The sequence below is a fragment of the Hyperoodon ampullatus genome, assembly GCF_949752795.1.
Source record: "Hyperoodon ampullatus genome assembly, chromosome: 20".
Classification (NCBI taxonomy): domain Eukaryota; kingdom Metazoa; phylum Chordata; class Mammalia; order Artiodactyla; family Ziphiidae; genus Hyperoodon; species Hyperoodon ampullatus.
In genome coordinates this window covers 11710012-11731070 of record NC_136933.1, presented here as the reverse complement: position 1 = coordinate 11731070, position 21059 = coordinate 11710012, and the positions used below count along the sequence as shown (strand labels likewise).

The window sequence follows — 21059 nt, the reverse complement described above, 5'->3', positions numbered from 1 at the left end:
CTTAGGAGTTTTTATAATAAAACATACTACATATATGGCAGTCAGAAACAGCCATGAAAAAGTCTTTTTAAACTTTTTCTAGCATTGCATTATGAAATTTTGAAACATACAGAAAAGTTGAATGACTTGTAAACAATGTATACCCAATCTCTAGATTTTACAGTGTTAACAGTCGCCATATTTGCTTTATCAAATATGTATCCATTTATCTATCAATCAACTTTTTATTTCTGATGCAATTTCAAGTAAGTTGCATATATGAATGCATCTTGTATCCAAATATTCCAGCATGCATGATGTATATGTCTTATTATATTATTTAAAATAATATATAGGTGATGGATTATGTCAACAAATAGAATATAGGTTTCTCTGGAATAAGTCTTCATATTTGGACCTGGGATTTTCTAATCATCGTATTTCAGAGTATAACTCAGTCATCAGAAGCCTTCCTTTTCCTGTTCCTGACAATCACTCCTTCCTGTGTCCCAGATTTCTAATTCTCCAGATTAAAAGAGGATGTGAGCCTGGCCCACCAATTCTCAGATATTGACAACATTTGATATTGTATGTGTTTGAATCATTCGTCGCAATAATACTGGGCTGATCCCTATTTTGGAGTGACAGTCTTCCTTCCTGAGGATAAGCTCCCTTCCATTCACTAAAGTTTCTTTATTCTATACCTTCTTTTTTTAATTTAATTTTTCTTTTATGTTGGAGTATAGTTGATTTACAGTGCTGTGTTAGTTTCAGGTGTACAGCAAAGTGGTTCAGTTATACATATACATATATCCATTCTTTTTCAGATTCTTCTCCCCTATAGGTTATTACAGCATATTGAGTTCCCTGTGCTATACAGTAGGTCCTTGTTGATTATCCCTTTTATATATAGTCGTGTGTGTATGTTAATCCCAAACTCCTGATTTATCCCTCCCCCACTTTCCCCGTTGGTAACCATAAGTTTGTTTTCCACGTCTGTAAGTCTATCTCTGTTTTGTAAATAAGTTCATTTGTATCATCTTTTTAGATTCCACATAAAAGTGATGTTGTATATTTGTCTTTCTCTAACTTACTTCACTTAGTATGATAATCTCTAGGTTCTTTATTCTGGACCTTCTCATGTAAGCGATTAGAGCCCACATTCTGTGTGTCCCCTTAATGATGAAATGCTGTTGAATGAGTCTAAATATGAATATTCGTTTCTTAATAACCTCCAGAAAAAGGGTCTGAATATTCAGTAGAGTTGTGACCAAAAGTGGTCATGGGAGCATTATATAGATTAAACTTTCAAGTAGAAACAGTTGCAGTAAAAGGTCAAAGTGAGATGTTTCTTTAGAGATAACCCGTGGCAGTAATGATAGAAAATCTAAACCGTCCATTGTCTGGCAGTAACTCAAGGATATCTACATGGTTAGTACATAACTAAAGAGCTTCCCTTTGTAGAAATGAGTTCAAAGAGGAGGAGCAATAGCCCTGAATTCCAGTCTTGACTTTGAAATTAACTTTGGTGCTCCAGGCAGATTATTTTTATCTTCGGAGACTGGTTGTTTTGTTTTGTTTTTTCCTTCTTCTGTAAGATAAAATTCATGGGCAAGGGCTGTTCCAGCTCCAATAGTCAATGAAAAATTGAAATCTAACTATTCTTGAGATTACAGTTCATCTTTGCATTAAGGCTACATCCTTTCACTCCACATAGTTTCAGAGATAGAGAGAAAAGAAACAAGTCATTCTTAAACAGATCTGACTCTAGCAATACATGGTACGACTTATGATAGGAAGTTCTGAATGGGAGGCCAAATCATAAGATATTTTTGTCTTATGACTTTCAAATTCATAGTTTTAAAGTAATAAAAATTGCAACAATGCAGAAAGAGTTCCCACCCCTTGGACTGAGAAATAGCAGAAAAATATAGAGCTGGCATTTGATTTTAAATGGGATACTTCCGCTTGTATGAGTATTGTAAGGCTTATGACCTTACAACAGAATCTCGGGTTAGACGGCTCACTGGAATGCCAAATCAGTTCTAGAAACTGCATATATTTTTATCACTCCCTTTTTTCCCTTTGGTGGAGCTTTACATTTTTCTTTTGATCAGCAACAAGGAGAGAACTCTGTAGACTCTAAGGAAAATGTATATTGTTAACATGTTTCCTCTGGCTGAAGTCTTTTCAAATTTACAAATTTGGATTGTATTTAAAAGTAGAACAATTCAGATCATTCCTTTCCGCAAGCTTCCTTTATTTCAGGTAGATTGTGAGGGCTTATTTTATACGTGGCTTTATATGACGTTTCAGAATCTCTTGAGTAGATGGTCCTCTCTTACGAGTAATTCATAACTGCCTTCACATGTGGCCCACCTCATGCTCAACAGTTTCTACCTGAAACAGATGATTTAAAAAACAAATTTCTAGGGCATTTGTAAGAGTGAGGTGCTGTACACTACATTTTTTGATTCATCTGGGGACCAGTTTATAGAGTCAGCTGACCAGCAACTGAACTATAAACAAATAGCTAGTGCCTAAGTATAAATCAGGTTCAAAAACTTCCATGTTTTGAAACTTTACTGAACTTGTATTAAATTAGCATTGATTATCAGATGTATCTCTTCCTTATGTTTAATTTCTCTTACTGCACCAAAGTACAGCCTTTATGATTTTCTTTAAATAAGATTATACATATACATGCACTTAAAAACACAGATGATCCCTTGTATTTTTGTGCCATTTGCCACAGTATTTAAGGGTAAAACAAACAGAAATTATCTCTTAGCTGTGCTGCTTTGTGCTGTGAACCTATAGTAGTGAATATTAATGAAACAGAGCAAAGATATTTGTTCAAGTCAACTGATTCCACATATATTGCTCTATTAAACATTATGAATGACCATCCATCCATATAACCTCAGAGTAGTCACTATAAAGATGATTTTCCTTCTTTCCAATACACACAGTGAAATTTAATAGTATTTGCATTTATTCATGCAAATAAAACTCTGTATGGCATATCCATGTCTTTAAGATATTTTTTCCATAGTTGGTACATCCGTCTTTAGTAGAGTTTCCATTTTGATGCATTAACTCAATAATACTTAACTGAGTGCCTTCTGTGTGCCAGGCATGTTCTAGGTAGTAGGGATATAGTGATGCAAACAGACACAAGTGCTTGCCCTTACAGAATTTACATTCCAGTGATGAGTTTATCACACATTTCAAAACAAAGCACACTGTGTTGAAAATACAGATAGTTCAAATAACTGCCACTCTCTCCCCAGTTTTTGCTCATATTTCTGGTATATTCTAAATACGGGAATGGAATGGTGTTGAGCAATGAGAAATAATATTTTGAGTACATAAAATGAGCTAGAGTTATAAGCCTTGCTCATTGTCTCATAAAATTTCTTTTGAATTGAAACTCTCAATGACACATCAATTTATTATATCTTTGTGCTTTTGAGTTCCTTGGGATGCAGTATTGAATCATCAACATCAATTCACAGTTCTTAGTTAATTAATAATTGTCAGAGATTCAATGCTACATGACCTACTAAGATTTTGTAGAAGAAAGGGCAAACTGTACTTGACAAAGTCTCATTATTTTAGTGCAGTCCACTAGTAAAAGTGGTCAGATAGACTAGGTTTTCCTTTTAACAGTAAATGTTGGGGAAGCTGAAACCATGATGAGTGTGCAGTGTAATTTTTTTTTATTGAGTTGGAATTCACATAACATAAAATTGACCATCTTACCGTGAACAGTTCATTGGCATTTATCACAATGATGTGCAACCACCATCTCCATCTAGTTTCAAACATGTTCAGGGTAATTGTAAAAGAAAGGTGATGTGTAAAAAGAAAAAGAAAAAGAAAAAAAAAAGTAGTAGAAATCTGTCTTGTTCATTTTTTAAAGGGACGTGGAAATATCGGTGTTCGTAAGCTTTATTGGAGATGGAGCCTAAAGGGTTAAAGTGAAGTGTACTTGGAGTTCTTCCTACAAACACGCTTGTTTTATTGGATGAAATTCTGATCCCTAATCCTATTCACACTACCCTGTTCTCACTTCTTTATTGCTATAGAGATTTGGTAAAGGGATAAAGGCAACTTCTGACTCGTAGTCTCAAGGGTAGAACGAATGGAAAATTCCTTTTATTCTTTACCTCCTGTCCTACTTACTCCCTTTCCTCAATTAGGTTTACCTTCCAGTTGGATGGGAAACAACTTTATAGGTTGCTGGCTCCCTGCAAGCTGATCTTAGCTCCAAGAAGCCACAGTGTTCATAGGCTACATCTCCAGGGAGGACACATACACATCCCACAGTCTGATTTGTGTAGTCCAGGGGAAAAAACAGCTGTGGCAGCCGACAGGATTCTGTCTCCAAAGTTCCATCCTAGCCTTTACGTAATCTGTTCTTTTCCTTTGTAAGTGTTGGTCACCTTTAATAGGACAACAAGAGCAGTGCCCAGTAATTTCTTTGTCTGCTGAGTACGTCTGTTCTTAATGATAGAGGTGAGGTGAGTAGTTGTTATTGGTGCAAGTGAAGGACCACTCTTCTTAACGATGGGTTACTGTTTTCAGTGTCTTCTCTTAGCTGCCTGATTGGGCTGCCTGAATCCCGTTTTGGTCTTTGAAATCTAGGTGACCTTGGCTGTGGGTGAAATGCCAGTATATTATACTTGAGTGAAATATTGGTTTGGGGCAGAATTGAGGAGTTAAGTACCACAAATTTAACCTGGGTGATATCTAAAGGAATTATAAATTATTCTAATTTAGCACAAATATGTACTTGCCTATATTGATTTTGAGAATTTACATGAATATTGATAATTAAAATCTTAATACCTCTCAGTTTGAATACTGTAATTGCCTCCATATAGATTTTCTGTGATGTGAAATTTCATGTCCATTGCTAGAATCTTTAAGAAAAATCTCTCTGCTTTAAAATCAGATAGTTAAAGCTAGAAAGCAGGCATATGAATTATTTTAAAGTACCAGTTACTGGTATATCAGTGCAGGTTATATAGAGATGAACTTAAGGATAATTCATTTTGCCCATAAGTTTGTCAGAGTCATAATTACAATTATGCAAACTGCTTCAGGCTTTTGTCATTGTTGTTAGTGATAGTACTGCAAACACATTGTAAGATATTACTACCCTTTAAATCACTTATAATTACGGGCTAATTTAGTTCTGAAAGAAATGATAATATTATCTCATGCCCACTCAGTGCTTAAAAATATTTCAAAGCAGTGGAGATTGTGCTATACAAAACATAATGTGCTTAAAGCAGATTCTCTCAGGATTTAAGCTCTAGATTTTATTGCTTCTGGGACTCACATGATGGTTATGTAGTATGGATTTAGAGACAGTTTTTAAGACTCCTGTTGACATATGTGAGCAAAATGGTTCCTTGGAAACCATTCAGGTGTCCAGTCACAGTAAGTGTGGATTAAAGATTCAGATGCGTATCGCGTGTGCTGACACGCAACGAACTGGAGGGTCAGGGCAGCCTGGACTCTATTAAAGTACAGTGCATTTCTTCCAGTCTTTTCACCACTGCTGTTTTAAAAGGAAAAAGAAAAAAGTCACCATCGAAACTATCTGTAAGGTAAAGCTACTGAGACTTAACCCCAAAGGCATGCTCTTATAGAAAACTCTTCTTAATCTTTGCAGTGCGGTTATAGCTGAAGACATGTGGTATATATTACAGTGCCCAGGGAATTCAACCTCCAACAGTGTGGAGTCACAATGAAGGCTAATTCCAGGATGAAGTGGGAGCCTTTGCTTCCTCTGTAGCTCGCTTACTTACCGGCATTTCTTGTTTGCTGGACATTAGTCCAGGACTGCTGTGAGTGGGACAGGGCAATGGAAATTTAAAGGGGACCAGAGTGGGGACATATGAACCTCTCTCCTCTCCCCTAGCACCCCATCCTCCAACATACACTCGGCACTTCACGCTTGGGCATCACCAAGTCTAACAGAATCATTGCAAAAAGAGCTGAAGGCAGAGCTGTCCATGGTTAGAAAACAAAAAAATGTTCTCGCTGTTGGTTGAAAAATCAGGTAATAACAGTCCTCTTGGTGTACAAAACTTATTAGAGGGCTGGGGAAGGAATGCTATCTCTCAGCAGCAGGCAGGAAGAAATTGCTGTTGAAAAGCTTACCTCTCTGGGGAGGAATCAGATATCAGACTTTGCCAAGCCTCAGGTCCAACCCATAAGGTCCCACCTACATCCCTCCCTCCCCTCCCCGCCCCGCACCCCATCCCAGCTTTGTTAGATTGCTAGCATCGATCGCTGGCTTTTTCTGACCCAACAGTGGGTGCAGGAAAGAGAGCCAGCAAGACTTAGAGCAGGCAAGGTTGGGGTGGAAAACTGGGGCAGCTTCGGTAGGGAGAAAAAAAAAAGAGAAGGAGGGCGGACGGGGTTGGGGGCCATGGGGACTAAGCTTAACTGGTGCCTGCCAGCTTCTCTTTGATTTGATGGCCTTTATTCCTTCTAATTGGATAAAATAGGAAGTCACTGGCAGTCCCGCGTTGCTGGGTGTACTGATTTCACTCAGACCAGCCAGCAGCCCCAGAGTGCGGATGGAGGGAGGCGGGTGGGAGAGGGGGCAGGAAAAAGAAAGGGAAAGGGAGAAAGAGGAGAGAGAGAGAGAGAACGCTTTTGGAGGAGGAGGGGAGAGGAAGGGAGAGAGACGGTGAAGAAGGGAAGAGCCGCAGAGGCAGAAAGTGAATGAGCGCTCGGGAAGGACAAAGAATAGTTGGTTGCCGGGTGAGGGGTGGAGGCAGGGCGGGGAGCGCAGTTACCGCCCCTCCTGGCCGCGCTCTCGCCTTCAGATCCCTCTGCGATGAGACCGTTTGCAGGGATGCTCGGAGGGCAGGCACCTGCTGCTCTGTAATGATTCAGCCCCTTTCAGCCGTCGCGTTAACACAACAGGATGCTGTTGCTACTGTCACTGCTGCCTCTCCTGCCGCCGCCGCTGCTGCCGCCGCCGCCGCCGCCGCTGGTCCTGCTTTTGCTTTTACTTCTCCTGCATGACAGTTGTTTCCTCCATCTGAGCAGACCCCAGTTTCAGATGCTCGAGGTGAGAGACATGCCTTTCAGTTTGGGCTACTGGTTTACTTAATTGACCGACAAATCAGCTCGGTTTCTCTTTTGGCCTCTGTTCTTCTTGACCAGCCGGGATGCTTTGGAGAAGCATTTAAAAGAACTGCAAAAGTGGCCCAGAAACAGCAGTAAAGAATTACAATATACTTTTATCTGGTAGTTGCTAGAGGCTTTCTTTTCTTCTTCGCCTGCTTTGCTCCTGGAGTCCTCTTGCTTTGGGTAATGGCTCTGGACTTGGAGGACTTATCGATTTCCCCCTGTAAGATGCTGTATCATTTGGTTGGGGGATGGTAATGGACGGTGCAGGAGGCCAGGCCTTCTGGAGGTGAGCCGATGGAGATTTATCCCCCAGACATGTCCGAGGCAGCTGCTGAGAGGTCCTGCAGCCCCTCCACTCAGCTGAGTGCAGACCCATCTCTGGATGGGCTTCCGGCAGCAGAAGACATGCCGGAGACCCAGACCGAAGATGGCAGGTCCCCAGGACTCGTGGGCCTGGCCGTTCCCTGCTGTGTCTGCCTGGAAGCTGAGCGCCTGAGAGGTTGCCTCAACTCAGAGAAAATCTGCATCGTCCCCATTCTGGCTTGCCTAGTCAGCCTCTGCCTCTGCATCGCCGGCCTCAAGTGGGTGTTTGTGGACAAGATTTTTGAGTATGACTCTCCCACTCACCTTGACCCCGGAGGGTTAGGCCAGGACCCTATTATTTCTCTGGATCCAACTGCTGCCTCAGCTGTGTGGGTATCATCTGAGGCATACACTTCACCTGTCTCTAGGGCTCACTCTGAAACTGAGGTTCAAGTTACAGTGCAAGTTGACAATGCCGTTGTGTCCTCTGAGCCTTCAGCGGTACCAACCCCGAAGAATCGTATTTTCGCTTTTTCTTTCCTGCCATCCACTGCTCCATCCTTCCCTTCACCCACTCGGAACCCTGAGGTGAGAACACCCAAGGCAGCCACTCAGCCACAAGCAACAGAAACTAATCTCCAGACTGCTCCTAAACTTTGTAAGTAGAGACAGACAGATGATGATGTGTAGAGGAGAGGGGTGGGCTTGAGGTCCTCAGCAGTATTCTCCAGAGTGTGTACCTGTGTCCTTTTCTTCTTGGATTTTAATGGCATGGTTTGGTTTAAGTGTATCATGTGACTGGGATGCTCCGGGGTGGCCTGGAGAGAGGCGTGAAAAGACCTCGTGAACTGCTGGTTAGAACCGATGCTCTAGCAGCAGCTCCCTCTACCTGGATTGTTAAATCTGGGGTGGGGAAACCAGAACTTCAGCGTCTGGGAGCCATGCTTGAATTTCAGTTACATTCCACTGATTTCTAACACTTTCTAAGATTAAAACATCAGACCATCCATATATATATATATAAACATGACTTCTGTACAGCAGTGAGTATGATCCTGTGTCCTTTTGTTTTCCCATATAAACTTCCGATCACCTCTTCTCACCTTTCTGTTACCCTCTGCCTCCCGGCCAGCCCAAGCTGCCTCTTCTCTTTCTCCATCTCTTCTTCCTGTTCCCTAAACCACTTCTCCCCACGTTTGTATTTTAATTGGTACTTCCTGATACCGCATGAAATCTTTAGATGTTTATAGCGCTCACCTCTCAGCAGCATCAGACGGTTGCCGTCGTGCTCAGATAGTAGTTTGAGTTGCTGAGCCCTTATTATGGTGCCGTTTTGTTTTATTCAGGACGTGGCACAAATCTGCATGAAAGGATTTTCCCAAATTAGGTTTTTTAAGTTTTATTGAAGTATAGTTGATTTACAATGTTGTGTTAATTTCTTCTGTACAACTAAGTGACTCAGTTATACATATACATATATATATTCTTTTTCATATTCTTTTCCATTATAGTTTTTCCAATTAGTTTTGTTTTCTGGAATCAAATGTTTAAGTAGCTTCCTTGACAGTCATTAAAAAGTACAAGATCCATTAGTAAGGTACATCATTTTTTTTTTTTTTAGATGTGTCATTTTTGTCCATCACCTGAGTAAAGAGAGGCCACGCTCTTAAAACAATACAGAGCTGTTTGTTCTGGGTCATTGCAATGCTTTAAAATGGAAAAGTTGTCAAGGATGAAACCATGACTAGTCAGATTGTTCTAAACGTTATTATAGAAGGGGAGTTTTCTATAGCTTTTTTTTTTAATGTTTCTAATTTATTTTTGTTTCTCTATCATCTATCACTTTTCACCATTGAGACTATTTACTTAGAAAAAAGTAAAGGATCAGAGAACTTGGTTCTGAATAACATGTGTAAAATCTCTTAGAGTTAAAGGAGAGTTGGGGGTAAAGATTCGGTGATGAAATACCCCTTCTGGTTCCCTCTAGATGGTAATGAAGAATACAGACATCTTTTTTCAGATATATTCAGTATGAAGGAGAGCCATGTGTTCTAGAAGCACAGAAAAACTTGATTTGTGATTCAAGCTCATTACATACACACGAGTTTCAGTGGCAAAGATTTAAAGAAAAAAGAGGCTTGTTTTTCAGGTGTAGTTAGGGAAGAACCTCCTTTCTGCAGACACTGCTTTGTATCTTTATCAAATCCCTGAAGTGTCATTAAAGGTCTGACAGCCATCACTGTATTCACCGCCTCTTCCCACCTGGCAAAGTGACCGGGAAATAATACCCAGATGAAATGACAGGCTATAAAAAGCAAGTACAGATCTTGCAAAGAGAAGCACAATTCACCATGAAGACAAGGTTACTTCTTTGTCTTTATCATTTTCAACTTAAGTCTTTAATTAAAATGTGCCCGAATAGGTTTAGCTGTCCAGAAAAAGAAAGAGGACCCTATGAAAAACTCTTCAACTAAACCCTGTAATTTTGTCATCAGAGGAAAACAAGCAAACAAAGAAACCTCCAGCTCAGTTTCCTGATCTAGGACCATGTTAAAAAGTATGTTGTGATGTTTTGAGAAATTCTTTTTTAAGGTAAATTCTTCTACTAAGTGTTTTAATAGATTATACATTCCATGCAGTTTCTTTTCTTTTTTCCAAGCCAGGACATTGATTTTTCTGGCATTTCTATTGAGTGGAAAAGATTTACTGCTGCCTAAAAGCATCACAGTGGCCGGTTCTGGCCAGATGCACAGCTGCAGCATTCTCAGTGCGTTGGAGATAAGCCTACAAAAGCTGTCTGGGAAGTAGTTTTCTCCTGAAAAGTTAGGGCTAGACAGTTGGTTAACACTTTACTGCCTATAGGGTTTGCTGTGTGGAACACTCTGGGTTAATTTTTTGAACTAGTGCCTGAAAGCAACAAAAACACGAATATCCTAAAAATTGTGCGTCTATATTCCTTTTATTTTGGAAAGGGATTTGGTCCAGGGAGCTTTGTTTTCAAACACTCATAAGTGGTTGCTTTTGTTGGTTAAGAAGCTTGTAACCATTAACGAAAGGAAAGCAAAAGAAAAAAAAGCTTGGAATTAGGTTGTCATTTTGCAATCTGCTTCACTTTTTGCTCTTCCATTAAGAAACTGTCGCTTAGTCACAGAAGAACCGGGTCTTTTCTTTCATCATCCTGCGTGGTTTTGACATGCACGAAGCTGTCACGTCTTATATTTTTTTTAAAAGGCATTGTCATATCTGAACCATGCTCTTCCGTGGTCTCAGGACTTGATTCTCCGTTTCTATCTGGCTCAGCATATTCAGCGTATTATGCACAGAGCTGTAGCCTTCAAGGTCATAGTCTGTTGAGGGCTAATTGATTCTTCTTTATCCTGGAGCCTGCGAGAGTGGAAGAGAGACAATCCTAGTAATTGTGTCTGCTGTGTTATTTCCCAAACCAATCTACCTATTAGCACATTAGGGTTTTATTCCATAAATACTAGAATTACCCTCTCCCTCACTGACTCTTCTAAAATCCAGACACTCTTTGTCTTTATTATAATAAAAGGCAGAATATCACCTTTTAAATTGCTTAGAGGTATAGGCTATGTCAGCCATTCTAAAATGGGTATGTCTTTCATAAGGCAATATAACTGCATGTTCTCACCATATTAATCTATTCATACGTGTAGACACTAAGAAATCTAACACAGGGCTATAATTTAATATATAGACTATTTATAAAATATGAAAAAATTAAAATAGGTACATGTAAATCTAAAATTTTTCTGTGTAGTTAGTGGTTTCCCACTATGATCATTATATTGCCATGTGACTAGTTAAGTTTTTAGTTTTCATCAAGTCACTTAATACTGGAACCACTCATTTGTTTTCTTTGCCTGGGCTTTAAGATTTTTCTTACCCTCTGTTTATATGGAAAGATCTGACTCTGGGAGATTGCAAACTTAGATGACTATAAAAAGAACTGATTAACTGAATCGTAACCAGGAAACTAGGGTACCATCTTGAAAGAAAATATATTTTTGGGTGGGACAACATGCTTGACAACAGACTCTTTGTTATTAGATTGTATTAATATTTTCATCTTAAGCCAAATTTGTTTTGCTTTGTCTTAAATCTTTGTACTGTTGGGTTTCATGGCAAACTGTTGTTACCAGAGTGACAATATGAAGTACTGCCATATGCAAAATTCAACACGATTAATTGAATATACCATAGGATTTCTTCCCTTCCATTGAAAAGTGGCATTCATTTTAAGTCCAGTAGATTTTTCTAGGTCTTTGCAATTGTTCTTATAGTATTTCAGAATGGTGATTCCAAATAACTTTTCTCTGCTTTAACCGTATTTATTGAGAGCCTAAGATGTTAAAAACTGGAAAAAGCTGAAAGCTCCTCAATTTGAACCAAGTAATTTTATAAATTTACTGATGAGGAAAGCCAGACTCTGAACGATTTAGTAAAATTAAGTCTTTTACTAAAATTCACAAAACTCTGAAAGGTTTAGGGAAATCCAAAATAGTAGAAAACAGAGTAATGTCCTATCTCCCAGAATTTAATCCTAAACAGTTTTCTTCTATCATTTGTCCCCTGTTCTAGAGAGTTAGAGCTGAAGACTAACTCTGGTAGTTTAAGTGGCATCTGCCTGGTAGTTAAGGGAAGTACTTCAAGTGTGACCACTGGTCACATGTGTATGGTTCACTTAAAAAAATAAAATTAAAATTTCTGATTTTCTTCTTTTGCTCTTGCTAAATTTTCTGCAGTTATGGCCTTTTTCTTTTTTATTTCATCACACATACAATGTTCCGCTCGCTTTTGAAAACAGCTTAGGTTTTCTAGGGTGATCTCTTTCTTGACAGGCAGCAGATGACTATACAGCTCACCTCTTTCCTGAATATCCCACTTTGATTATTTCTCCTTATTCCTTCCTCTCCCTTCCCACCCTCCCAATTATACCTTGACTCTTTCTTATTTTCCTAATTATGCCTTGGTGGCTTTATATGTCAAAATTCCATTGCATTCTAAGATATCAACACATCTTCACCTGCCTTTTCTTTCCTATAGAACTTCATTGCATTTTAATACCAAACAGTACTTACACATATTACAAAAACACATACCAAAAAATGTCTCCATCCAGTAAACAATATACTGGTTTGTTACTGGCACCATCGATTCAAACTTTCATCCCTTTTCTTTATCTCTCCTTCTTTTCCACTATATAAACATATAAATATACATATCAGCATTTCTGCATTCCCAGAAAATCATTATGTCCCAGGCCATACATCTCTGTTCTGTCTTCCTTCCCTTTTAATAATACCTCATCGTATCCTTTTAAAACATGAAGGAAGAGATAATTTGTAGATTGAGAAAGGCATAAAAAAGTTATGACTTATCTAATGTTGAGCTAGAAGCCCCTGAGAACTAGAAGTATAACTCCTGTCCACCGAATCTATTGAACTTTCTATCAGCCATAAACTATACCATGTCTGCTTTTATGCTCGTGTTTGCATTTTTATTATTGTTGTTATGTCCATGTTTCAGTTTTCTTTTATTGTTTACTCTTTTTCTTTATTCAGCGAATACATATCAAATACCTATTATATGCCAGGCACTGTTCTAGATTGGTTATATCACAATAAAAACCAGTGAAAGTCCTTGCCCTCATAGAGCTTTTGTTCTAGTGGATTTTAAGAATTGATTTGCACAGCTCGAGTTATTTCTTGACTTTCCTCCACAAATACTCTCTGAATTCAGTGTTTCTTCCCCTTACCTTCATTTTATTCACATTTTGACTGCCATTCCTGTTCCTCCCGTAGTAATCCTCTTCTCTATCTGTGGAATACTGAACACTTACCCAACAATGTCCTTTATCTTAAAGCGACACCCATCCCATCTCTGCTACCAACAAGCTGGGTAATGTTGGCGGATTCCTGTTTGGCCTCTATGACACTATTTAACCAAACCATTGAAATGGTTGGGAAGATAATATCTGTTTAGGAACACTCTCTTAAAATGGAAAATATATCCATAACTCTGCCATGTAAAGAATGTAAGCTTACTTCCAGATTCTAGCAAGTTGATAGCTGTAAATATTTTTTTTTCAATCATACTTTCTGTGTATTGTTATGGCTTACAGAACAAGGGCATTAACATAATCCTGAGGATTTTTAGTTTCATTGTCCAGAGAAAGGCTGGAATCTGTCATTAAGTTATCTAGTTCTCAAATTGAAAAGAAACTTGGGTTCATATATCGTTCACACGAGTAGGAATGAAATAAGATCGATCTGCATCATCTCAAACCTTGTTGCCATCTTTACTGCAGTGAATCGAACCCACTGTTTGTATGTGTGTGTATATACATTCAAAGGTCATTTCTGAATAATATAATTGATATTCTGTAATCATACAATTTTCTATGTTGAACATTTGGAGAGATTATCTGAGTGACTTCCTGAGGGAGGAAACTCAGATCTGGAAAAGTGAAGTGACTTGCCCAAGGACACTACAGCTACTTAGTGTCAGCGCTGAGACTAAAAACTGAAATAATCCTTTTCTTCTCTATACCCTGCTTTTCTTTTCCAAGTTGTTTTTAGCCTTTATGTTCAAATAGTATGTACTGCCTTAATTTAAATGATCGTGATTTCCTGTTTATTATTTAAATCCTAACTAGTAAAACTTTCATCACTCCACCATAGATGTCTTCTTTAGAGAAGAGAGTTTTACCCCTCTGATTTTGATCAGTGTAGGACGCCCCTCTGGAGTGGAGGTTGGACATCCCTTTCCCAACAACGTAGTATATAGGAGAATTTTTTAACAATTAAAGTTAGCCCCGACTGAAGTGCGCTACTTATTTGGAAAGAATTTAGTTTCTTCTTAATGGAAGTATTCAATCAGTGACATTGTGGAGGAACATTCATGCTCCAAGCAGATTACTGAGTAGTTTACCGCTGATATCTCTTACAGCTTTGATTTCTGTCTTGCCCTAAGGCATTAGCTTTCCGGTTGGGCAGACCAGGATTTTTTTTAATTTTTATTTTATATTGGAGTAGGGTTGATTAATAATGTTGTGTTAGTTTCAGGTGTACAGCACAGTGATTCAGTTTTACATATGCACGTATCTCTTCTTTTTCAAATTCTTTTCCCATTTAGGTTATTACAGAATATTGAGCAGAGTCCCCTGTGCTATACAGTAGGTCCTTGTTTGTTATCTCTCTTAAATATAGCAGCGTATACATGTCAATCCCAAACTCCCAGTCTATCCCTCCCCCCCACCTTTCCCCCCGGCAACCATAAATTTGTTCTCTAAGTCTGTGAGGGGCAGACTGGAATTTGAATCTTACCTCCATTCTTCACAGCCTTGAGCAAGTTAGATCATCCCTCTGAATCTGTTTTCTCATTTATTCATGAGAATAGCAGTATGCATCTCTTGAGGCTGTTTGGGGGATTGAATGAGTTATGGGAAAGCACCAAGTCCTAAGCCTAAAATATAGTAAATATGAAACCAGTACCAATTTTCTCTCTCATTCTACTTTGACACCCTTCTTCACTTTATTCTTTTCCTCCTTTGATCTTGACAGAGTAGTTTTGTAACAAAATCTGGAGAGTAAGTTTGGGAGTTGGCGAAAGCTTATGCAAAACGTAGAAGATAAGAGTTGAAGAAGCATCATGGTGCAGTGGAAATTGTATTGGAAACTTGACGTCAAATCCCAGTTCTACCATTTATAAGCTGTATGACCTTGAACAAATCACTTCACCACCTGAGATTTAGTTTTTACATCAGAACAAATGGGAATGTTAATCCCTAAAACATTCATGAGATTGTGTTAAGGGCTACGTAAGTTACTCTATGTGGAAAAAAAATTCCTGATGTTAGAACAGGGCTTAAGAAGTATTAACTTTCTTCTTCCTCTCTCTAGCACCATTCATATAAACAGTATTCACGTATGTTAACATTCCTAGGAATAAATTGTAGGGAGGCTTAACAAGTGGATTAATTTGTTATGTGTTAGAGTGATACAGAACTTTACTAATTTCCTAAACCATAGTATCATTAAAAAGAGTGATTTTTCCCCATAAAAAAATTGGTTAGGATACATAGATTATTACTGTTTGGGTAATGTCCGAAAATCACGGTGTGAGGGGCTTTCTTACAGAGAGAATGATAAGGAGTTACTTGTAAGAGAGAAAAAGACAGGTAGTAACTAAAATTGTGTTTGTCATGAAAGTACCTTCTATGGGAAGGTTAGGGTAGTAAAAAATAATCCATACAGTTTAGGTGTAGTGCACAGAAAGAGCTGAACCGAAAAGATCGTGAATCCTTCTTTATCTGAATGGAAATGATGTTCACCTAACATTTTTCGTTGTCCCAAACTGGAATTTCTGGACCCCAAAAGATAGGAATTGAGCTCAGAATTTCACAAAATGCATTAAAAAAATAATTTACATAGAATAAGTTTACACGAGCCAAATCAAACATAGATGTTATTTTAATTTGGTTAAAAATACAATATATATATATATGAATTCTACAAATAATATATGTATGTTTAGCTTATACATGTAATATACTAAATAAAAGGAGAAATGATTTGATAATTAATAACTAAAATTGGGTAAATAAAGTCACTTAAAGTATAGAGAAAAATGTTGTTTATCAATAACTTTAAAAACAAAAATAAAAACAAAACTCTAGCCCTGTATCTACAAACATGTATAGTAATCAGTAATAATATATGTGTTTTCATTTATTCTTTACTGTAGAACTAGAAATATGTGAAAACTTTATGCTTTGGTCATCTTGATTCTTATTTATTCAAGTATGATAGATTTGCTGCAGAAATTGGACTCTAAATCAGTATTGGAGCAATGAGGCCACCACTTCTAAGGGGAAAATATTTGACAACATACTAGGGCAGATTTTACCGGGGTATAGGCTTTTCTGACAGTGCAGTGGAAATAAGCTGATAGACCCAATAAAATTTGATGAATTATAATGGAAAGCTTCCTAAGGTAAAGCATTTTTAATTTTTCATCAAGAATATAGTGTGACAAGACGAGATTTGATTTACTGTAATTTTCAGTGATATGCACTTGAGTGTTTGAATTGCCTTTCTTGAGGTACTGCTATCTCAGCCGAAGGGGAAATATATGAGCTCTATTTTAAGCAAAAGTTAGTACAGAATTTAATACTCCTATAATTCTCTACTTTAAAAAAAGTGTCTTCCAAATTCATTTTATTAAAAACTCATAATTTAAAATTAAACCAAATGTCCATATATTCATATGCATTTGAAGATGAGAGCACCATTGTGGACAAAGACGATGGCCGCAAAGGAAACATAATTAACAGGCAAACAAATGACACCAGAAGTTTCAAGTCTTAACTTTGCTACCTATGTTGGTGTCCGATGTTGATATAATTTTATTTCTCTAGTTTTCCTCTCTTCTCCGTCCCCTCCTTTCTTACGTCCTTGCCATCCCACAGTTACTTTTCTCTTCACTCTCCCCACCATTCCTTCTTCTCCAGTGATCTTGCTGCACGTCTTCCTCAATTCTCCCACCCTCCTCTGAAGCCAGGGTCTCAGAGCATCAGAGGATATGGAGCAGTTGGTCTAGACCTGTGGTTTCTCCCTAGATGGGGTGGGGGAGGGAGAGTGAATGAGACCTGAACCACAGACTTGACTACGAATAGCCTGATGACTTTCATTGTTGCCTCTTCCTTTGCTAAGTAACAGGAAGTATTTGTTTGATGAAATATGTTGGTGTTATGCAATAAAATCTCCATAAATAAATGGAATGATCTAAAGACAGTGGAATTGAACTCTTGTTAGCATTTGTTTGTAATCCCTTGGTGGAGCTTCCTGGGTCATAATTGCTTGGTCTTCTGGGAGCAAAAGGAATCAGTAACCATTGATTGGTACATGATGCCAAGTACTGCCTACAAAGCAAATCTTAAGAGTGATTAGTGGCAGCATTGAGTGTTACCGCTCTGATCTTTCCTTGCTATAATCCTTAGAGCAAGCTGGATTTTTACAGTTTTCCCATCAGACAACTCTTATGATTTTTCAAAGAGAAGAGAAAAAACAATGTCATGTCATCTGTGAAGACTTGGGTTTACATAGGGAAAAATATGTATATATAAAATAATTACTTCAGTCTTTTTATCTTTCTACTTCAACGACAGCAAGGAGGTATCTACCTTAACCCCTGCCTAGGAAGTTCAGTTTCATATGCCTGGGATCCTCTAATTATAGTTCATCTGCACTCTGGAACCTCAGGTACACATAGCCTATGACCTACACTTTACTAATCAGTAAACTATTTATAAAAACACTGGGATCAATATAATAAGTCTTCGGCCTCTCAAAATCCTTGGAAATTAGTTGTTCTAGATTGCTGAGTTTTCGAAATAGCTGATGCTTTGTCACCTTGAAACTTTAACTTTATCCATTTTGGATCAAAATCTTTTGATAATCTATGCTACTTGTTAATGGGATTTATCAAATATAGAATCTTCATAATGGCGAGTCCGGTAATGTCTTGAGGACATAGTGGGTTAGGTTAAACTTTCTTGAAAACTGAGCTCATTAGGACATACTGAGTTATACTGGGAATTCTAACCCCAGACCGATATATATTTTAAATGTACTGGGTTATTACGTAGTTGCAATTAGAATTTCAGAGCTTTAAGGCATCATGGAGCAGATTTAAACCAAATCTTTTCTTTTAGCACAGAGAGAAACGATATAAACTATCTGTGCCTTAATTTCCTTGTCTGTGAAGTGGTGGCAATAATTATACCTCCCTCTTGAGGTTTTTATGAGGATCAAATAAGTTAATGTATATAAAGCATTTGGAGTCGTCCCTGGTACATAAGCATTATGTAATCGTGAGCTACCATTATGCAGGGTTTTTGTTTGTTTGTTTGTTTGTTTGTTTTTTGTGGTATGCGGGCCTCTCACTGTTGTGGCCTCTCCCGTTGCGGAGCACAGGCTCCGGACGCGCAGGCTCAGCGGCCATGGCTCACGGGCCCAGCCGCTCCACGGCAATGTGGGATCTTCCCAGACTTGGGCACGAACCCGTGTCCCCTGCATCGGCAGGCGGACTCTCAACCACTGCGCCACCAGGGAAGCCCTATGCAGTTTTTTAAAATTAAGTTGCATTTCCTTGAATTCTAAATTTGATACCTTGCTATTGCTATAACGGGCTTGAAGAAAGGGACAGGAATTCCAAGGGACATATTGACAAAGACGTGGATATACTACCATTTTCATTTGGTTTGCTCATGTGGCTTTTCCTCTGTGTGATTTGTGTTACCATCTTATCTGCATTGTTCTCAGGAATTAGAAGGAGAGCTGAGAAGGATAATCATCACTCTACCTGTCAGCCAGAAACAGAGCTACATGGTTTAGATGGGTTGAGAGAGAAAGCCCTCCTCGCTGGCAAAATGCCATCTATTCACGTTGCTGTGGACAAGTATATGGGTGCATGCTTTAAATTTACTTCTGTGACTTCTTACTCTGCCACAAAATAGTGTGCAGGTCCGGTCCACAAGAAGACGATGACATTCTCTTCGTTGTCGGAGAGCAATTGCAGAAGCTTCACATTCTATCATTTTAGCAAGGCAGAAATCTACTCATTATCCAGATGTAGTCAATAAATTAATGTGATGATTGGAGCTCTCCATGATGAGATAACAGTGATTTGGAAGTATCTGAATTTTATGAAACAGGATTGCAGGAGAACTATTGACATTTTAAAGATGTAAGAGCTCTTACAGATAAGCTGATCAAAATTTCTTTTTTTTTTTTGCGGTAGGCGGGCCTCTCACTGTTGTGGCCTCTCCCGTTGCGGAGCACAGGCTCCGGACGTGCAGGCTCAGCGGCCATGGCTCACGGGCCCAGCTGCTCCGCGGCACGTGGGATCCTCCCGGACCGGGGCACGAACCCGTGTCCCCTGCATCGGCAGGCGGACTCTCAACCACTGTGCCACCAGGGAAGCCCTGATCAAAATATTTTACTTTACTCCTGAGGAAACCAAGATACAGAAATGTGAAATGATTGGCTTACATATTTTCATAGTAAGAAACAGAGACAGATCTAAAAAATGGCGATGCCACCTCACTGTGCTTTTTTTCCAAAAGCTATGCTACTTTACATAAATTGGTTAAATTTTTAGGGTTGGAAAAACTTCATTTTTTCCATTTTTCCGTATTCTTTATTGAGTGACTTAGTAGGCTTTGTTCTAGCAGTTCATCTCTAAAGGTGGTCATAGTTCTCTGAAGAAGCACGGTGATTTTAAATAGAATGATTAAAGTCCGCTGCCTCGGACAGGAATAAAGATGCAGACATAGAGGATGGACCTGAGGACCTCGGGAGGGGGAAGGGTAAGCTGAGACAAAGTGAGAGAGTAGCATGGACATATATATACTACCAAATGTAAAACAGATAGCTAGTGGGAAGCAGCCACATAGCACAGGGAGATCAGCTCGGTGCTTTGTGACCACCTAGAGGGGTGGGATAGAGAGGGTGGGAGGGAGGGAGATGCAAGAGGGAAGAGATATGGGGATATGTATATAGCTGATTCACTTTGTTATAAAACAGCAAGTAACACACCATTGTAAAGCAATTATACTCCAATAAAGATGTTAAAAAAAAAAAGTAGGCTGCCTCAAGAAGGGAACAGTGAATAAAGACTTGAATGAGGGTACTTAGTTCAATTTAGGGATAAAGGAAACAAAGTGGGCATTGAAAGATATATACAGTTCTGATGGGTGTAGGTATATTTCAGATTAAAGGAAGGTCAAGAGTGAAATGGGCATGTAGGCACATAGTAGGCCAGTTTGATCGGAAGGGATTGGTTGATAGCTAGTGGTTATGAAGCATGCAGTGTGTGCTCCATGTTTCACATATATTATCCAATCTTCACAAAAAAGCACGAGCTGGGTACTATTATTGTCTTCTGGAATAAAGTGATGTCACAGAATAAACTAATGGTCCAGACATTAAAATAATAATAAGAATGATGATGATGATAATCTAAATAGTGCAAGAGAGAGTGGGAAGAAAACCATAAGTATAAGAGAGACTATGAAGAAAGAATTCCTCAGGACTAATTGAATATGGGGAAGGAAGGAAGGAAATGATTTTGCACACATAAGTGATTTAGAGGTTGTTAAATTAATGGGTTTCTGAATGACAAGGTCATATATTTATTCAACATGTATTTATTGTGTCCTGCTAAGTCTTTGCATATTTATACATTTACAGAGTGAGTAGATTTATGGTAGGAAGTGACTTATGCTCCAATTTCCAGGAAGTATTCATTGTTTCTTCCTGAAGGGGCCACTCAGTTAAATAATATTAATTGTTCTTCCCTTGATATTCTATAAAGATTAAAATGGATAAAATACAGAACTGAAAGACATTTTTACTTTATTCCATATTGACGTTATTCATTGTTGCTGGTGAATCAAAATTCTTTTGGGATATATATCCTCTTTAATAAGTGCCAGTAATTTGTGTACTGAGGTTTATTTTGATGTGGAAATTGCATATGGAATTACGTATTGGATTTATAGTCAGCCCATTCTACTATAAATCTCTGTG

At 38.5% G+C, this 21059-nt stretch overlaps 2 protein-coding genes across 12 annotated transcripts in view; both read left to right on the top strand.

Moving 5' to 3' along the window:
* The window catches only part of NRG1 (neuregulin 1), a gene marked incomplete at both ends in the record, with an annotated part of 1029698 nt that overhangs the window by 907349 nt on the left and 101290 nt on the right, over positions 1–21059 (top strand). For 4 of the 11 annotated variants that reach the window (XM_079726574.1, XM_079726569.1, XM_079726579.1 and 1 more), the window contains one exon: positions 7435–8101. The exons of the other annotated variants lie outside the window; for them this stretch is intronic. In XM_079726574.1, coding sequence (XP_079582700.1) covers positions 7435–8101 — 667 coding nt within the window. Of the gene's footprint in view, positions 1–7434; positions 8102–21059 lie in introns of those variants that run through there. 11 annotated transcript variants of the gene reach the window in all.
* Positions 6932–7120, top strand: LOC307068657 (uncharacterized protein; the record flags this gene model as incomplete). The annotated part of the gene is made up of 1 exon (XM_079726637.1): positions 6932–7120. One exon carries the CDS (start codon positions 6932–6934, stop codon positions 7118–7120), a length of 189 nt encoding a protein of 62 aa, XP_079582763.1.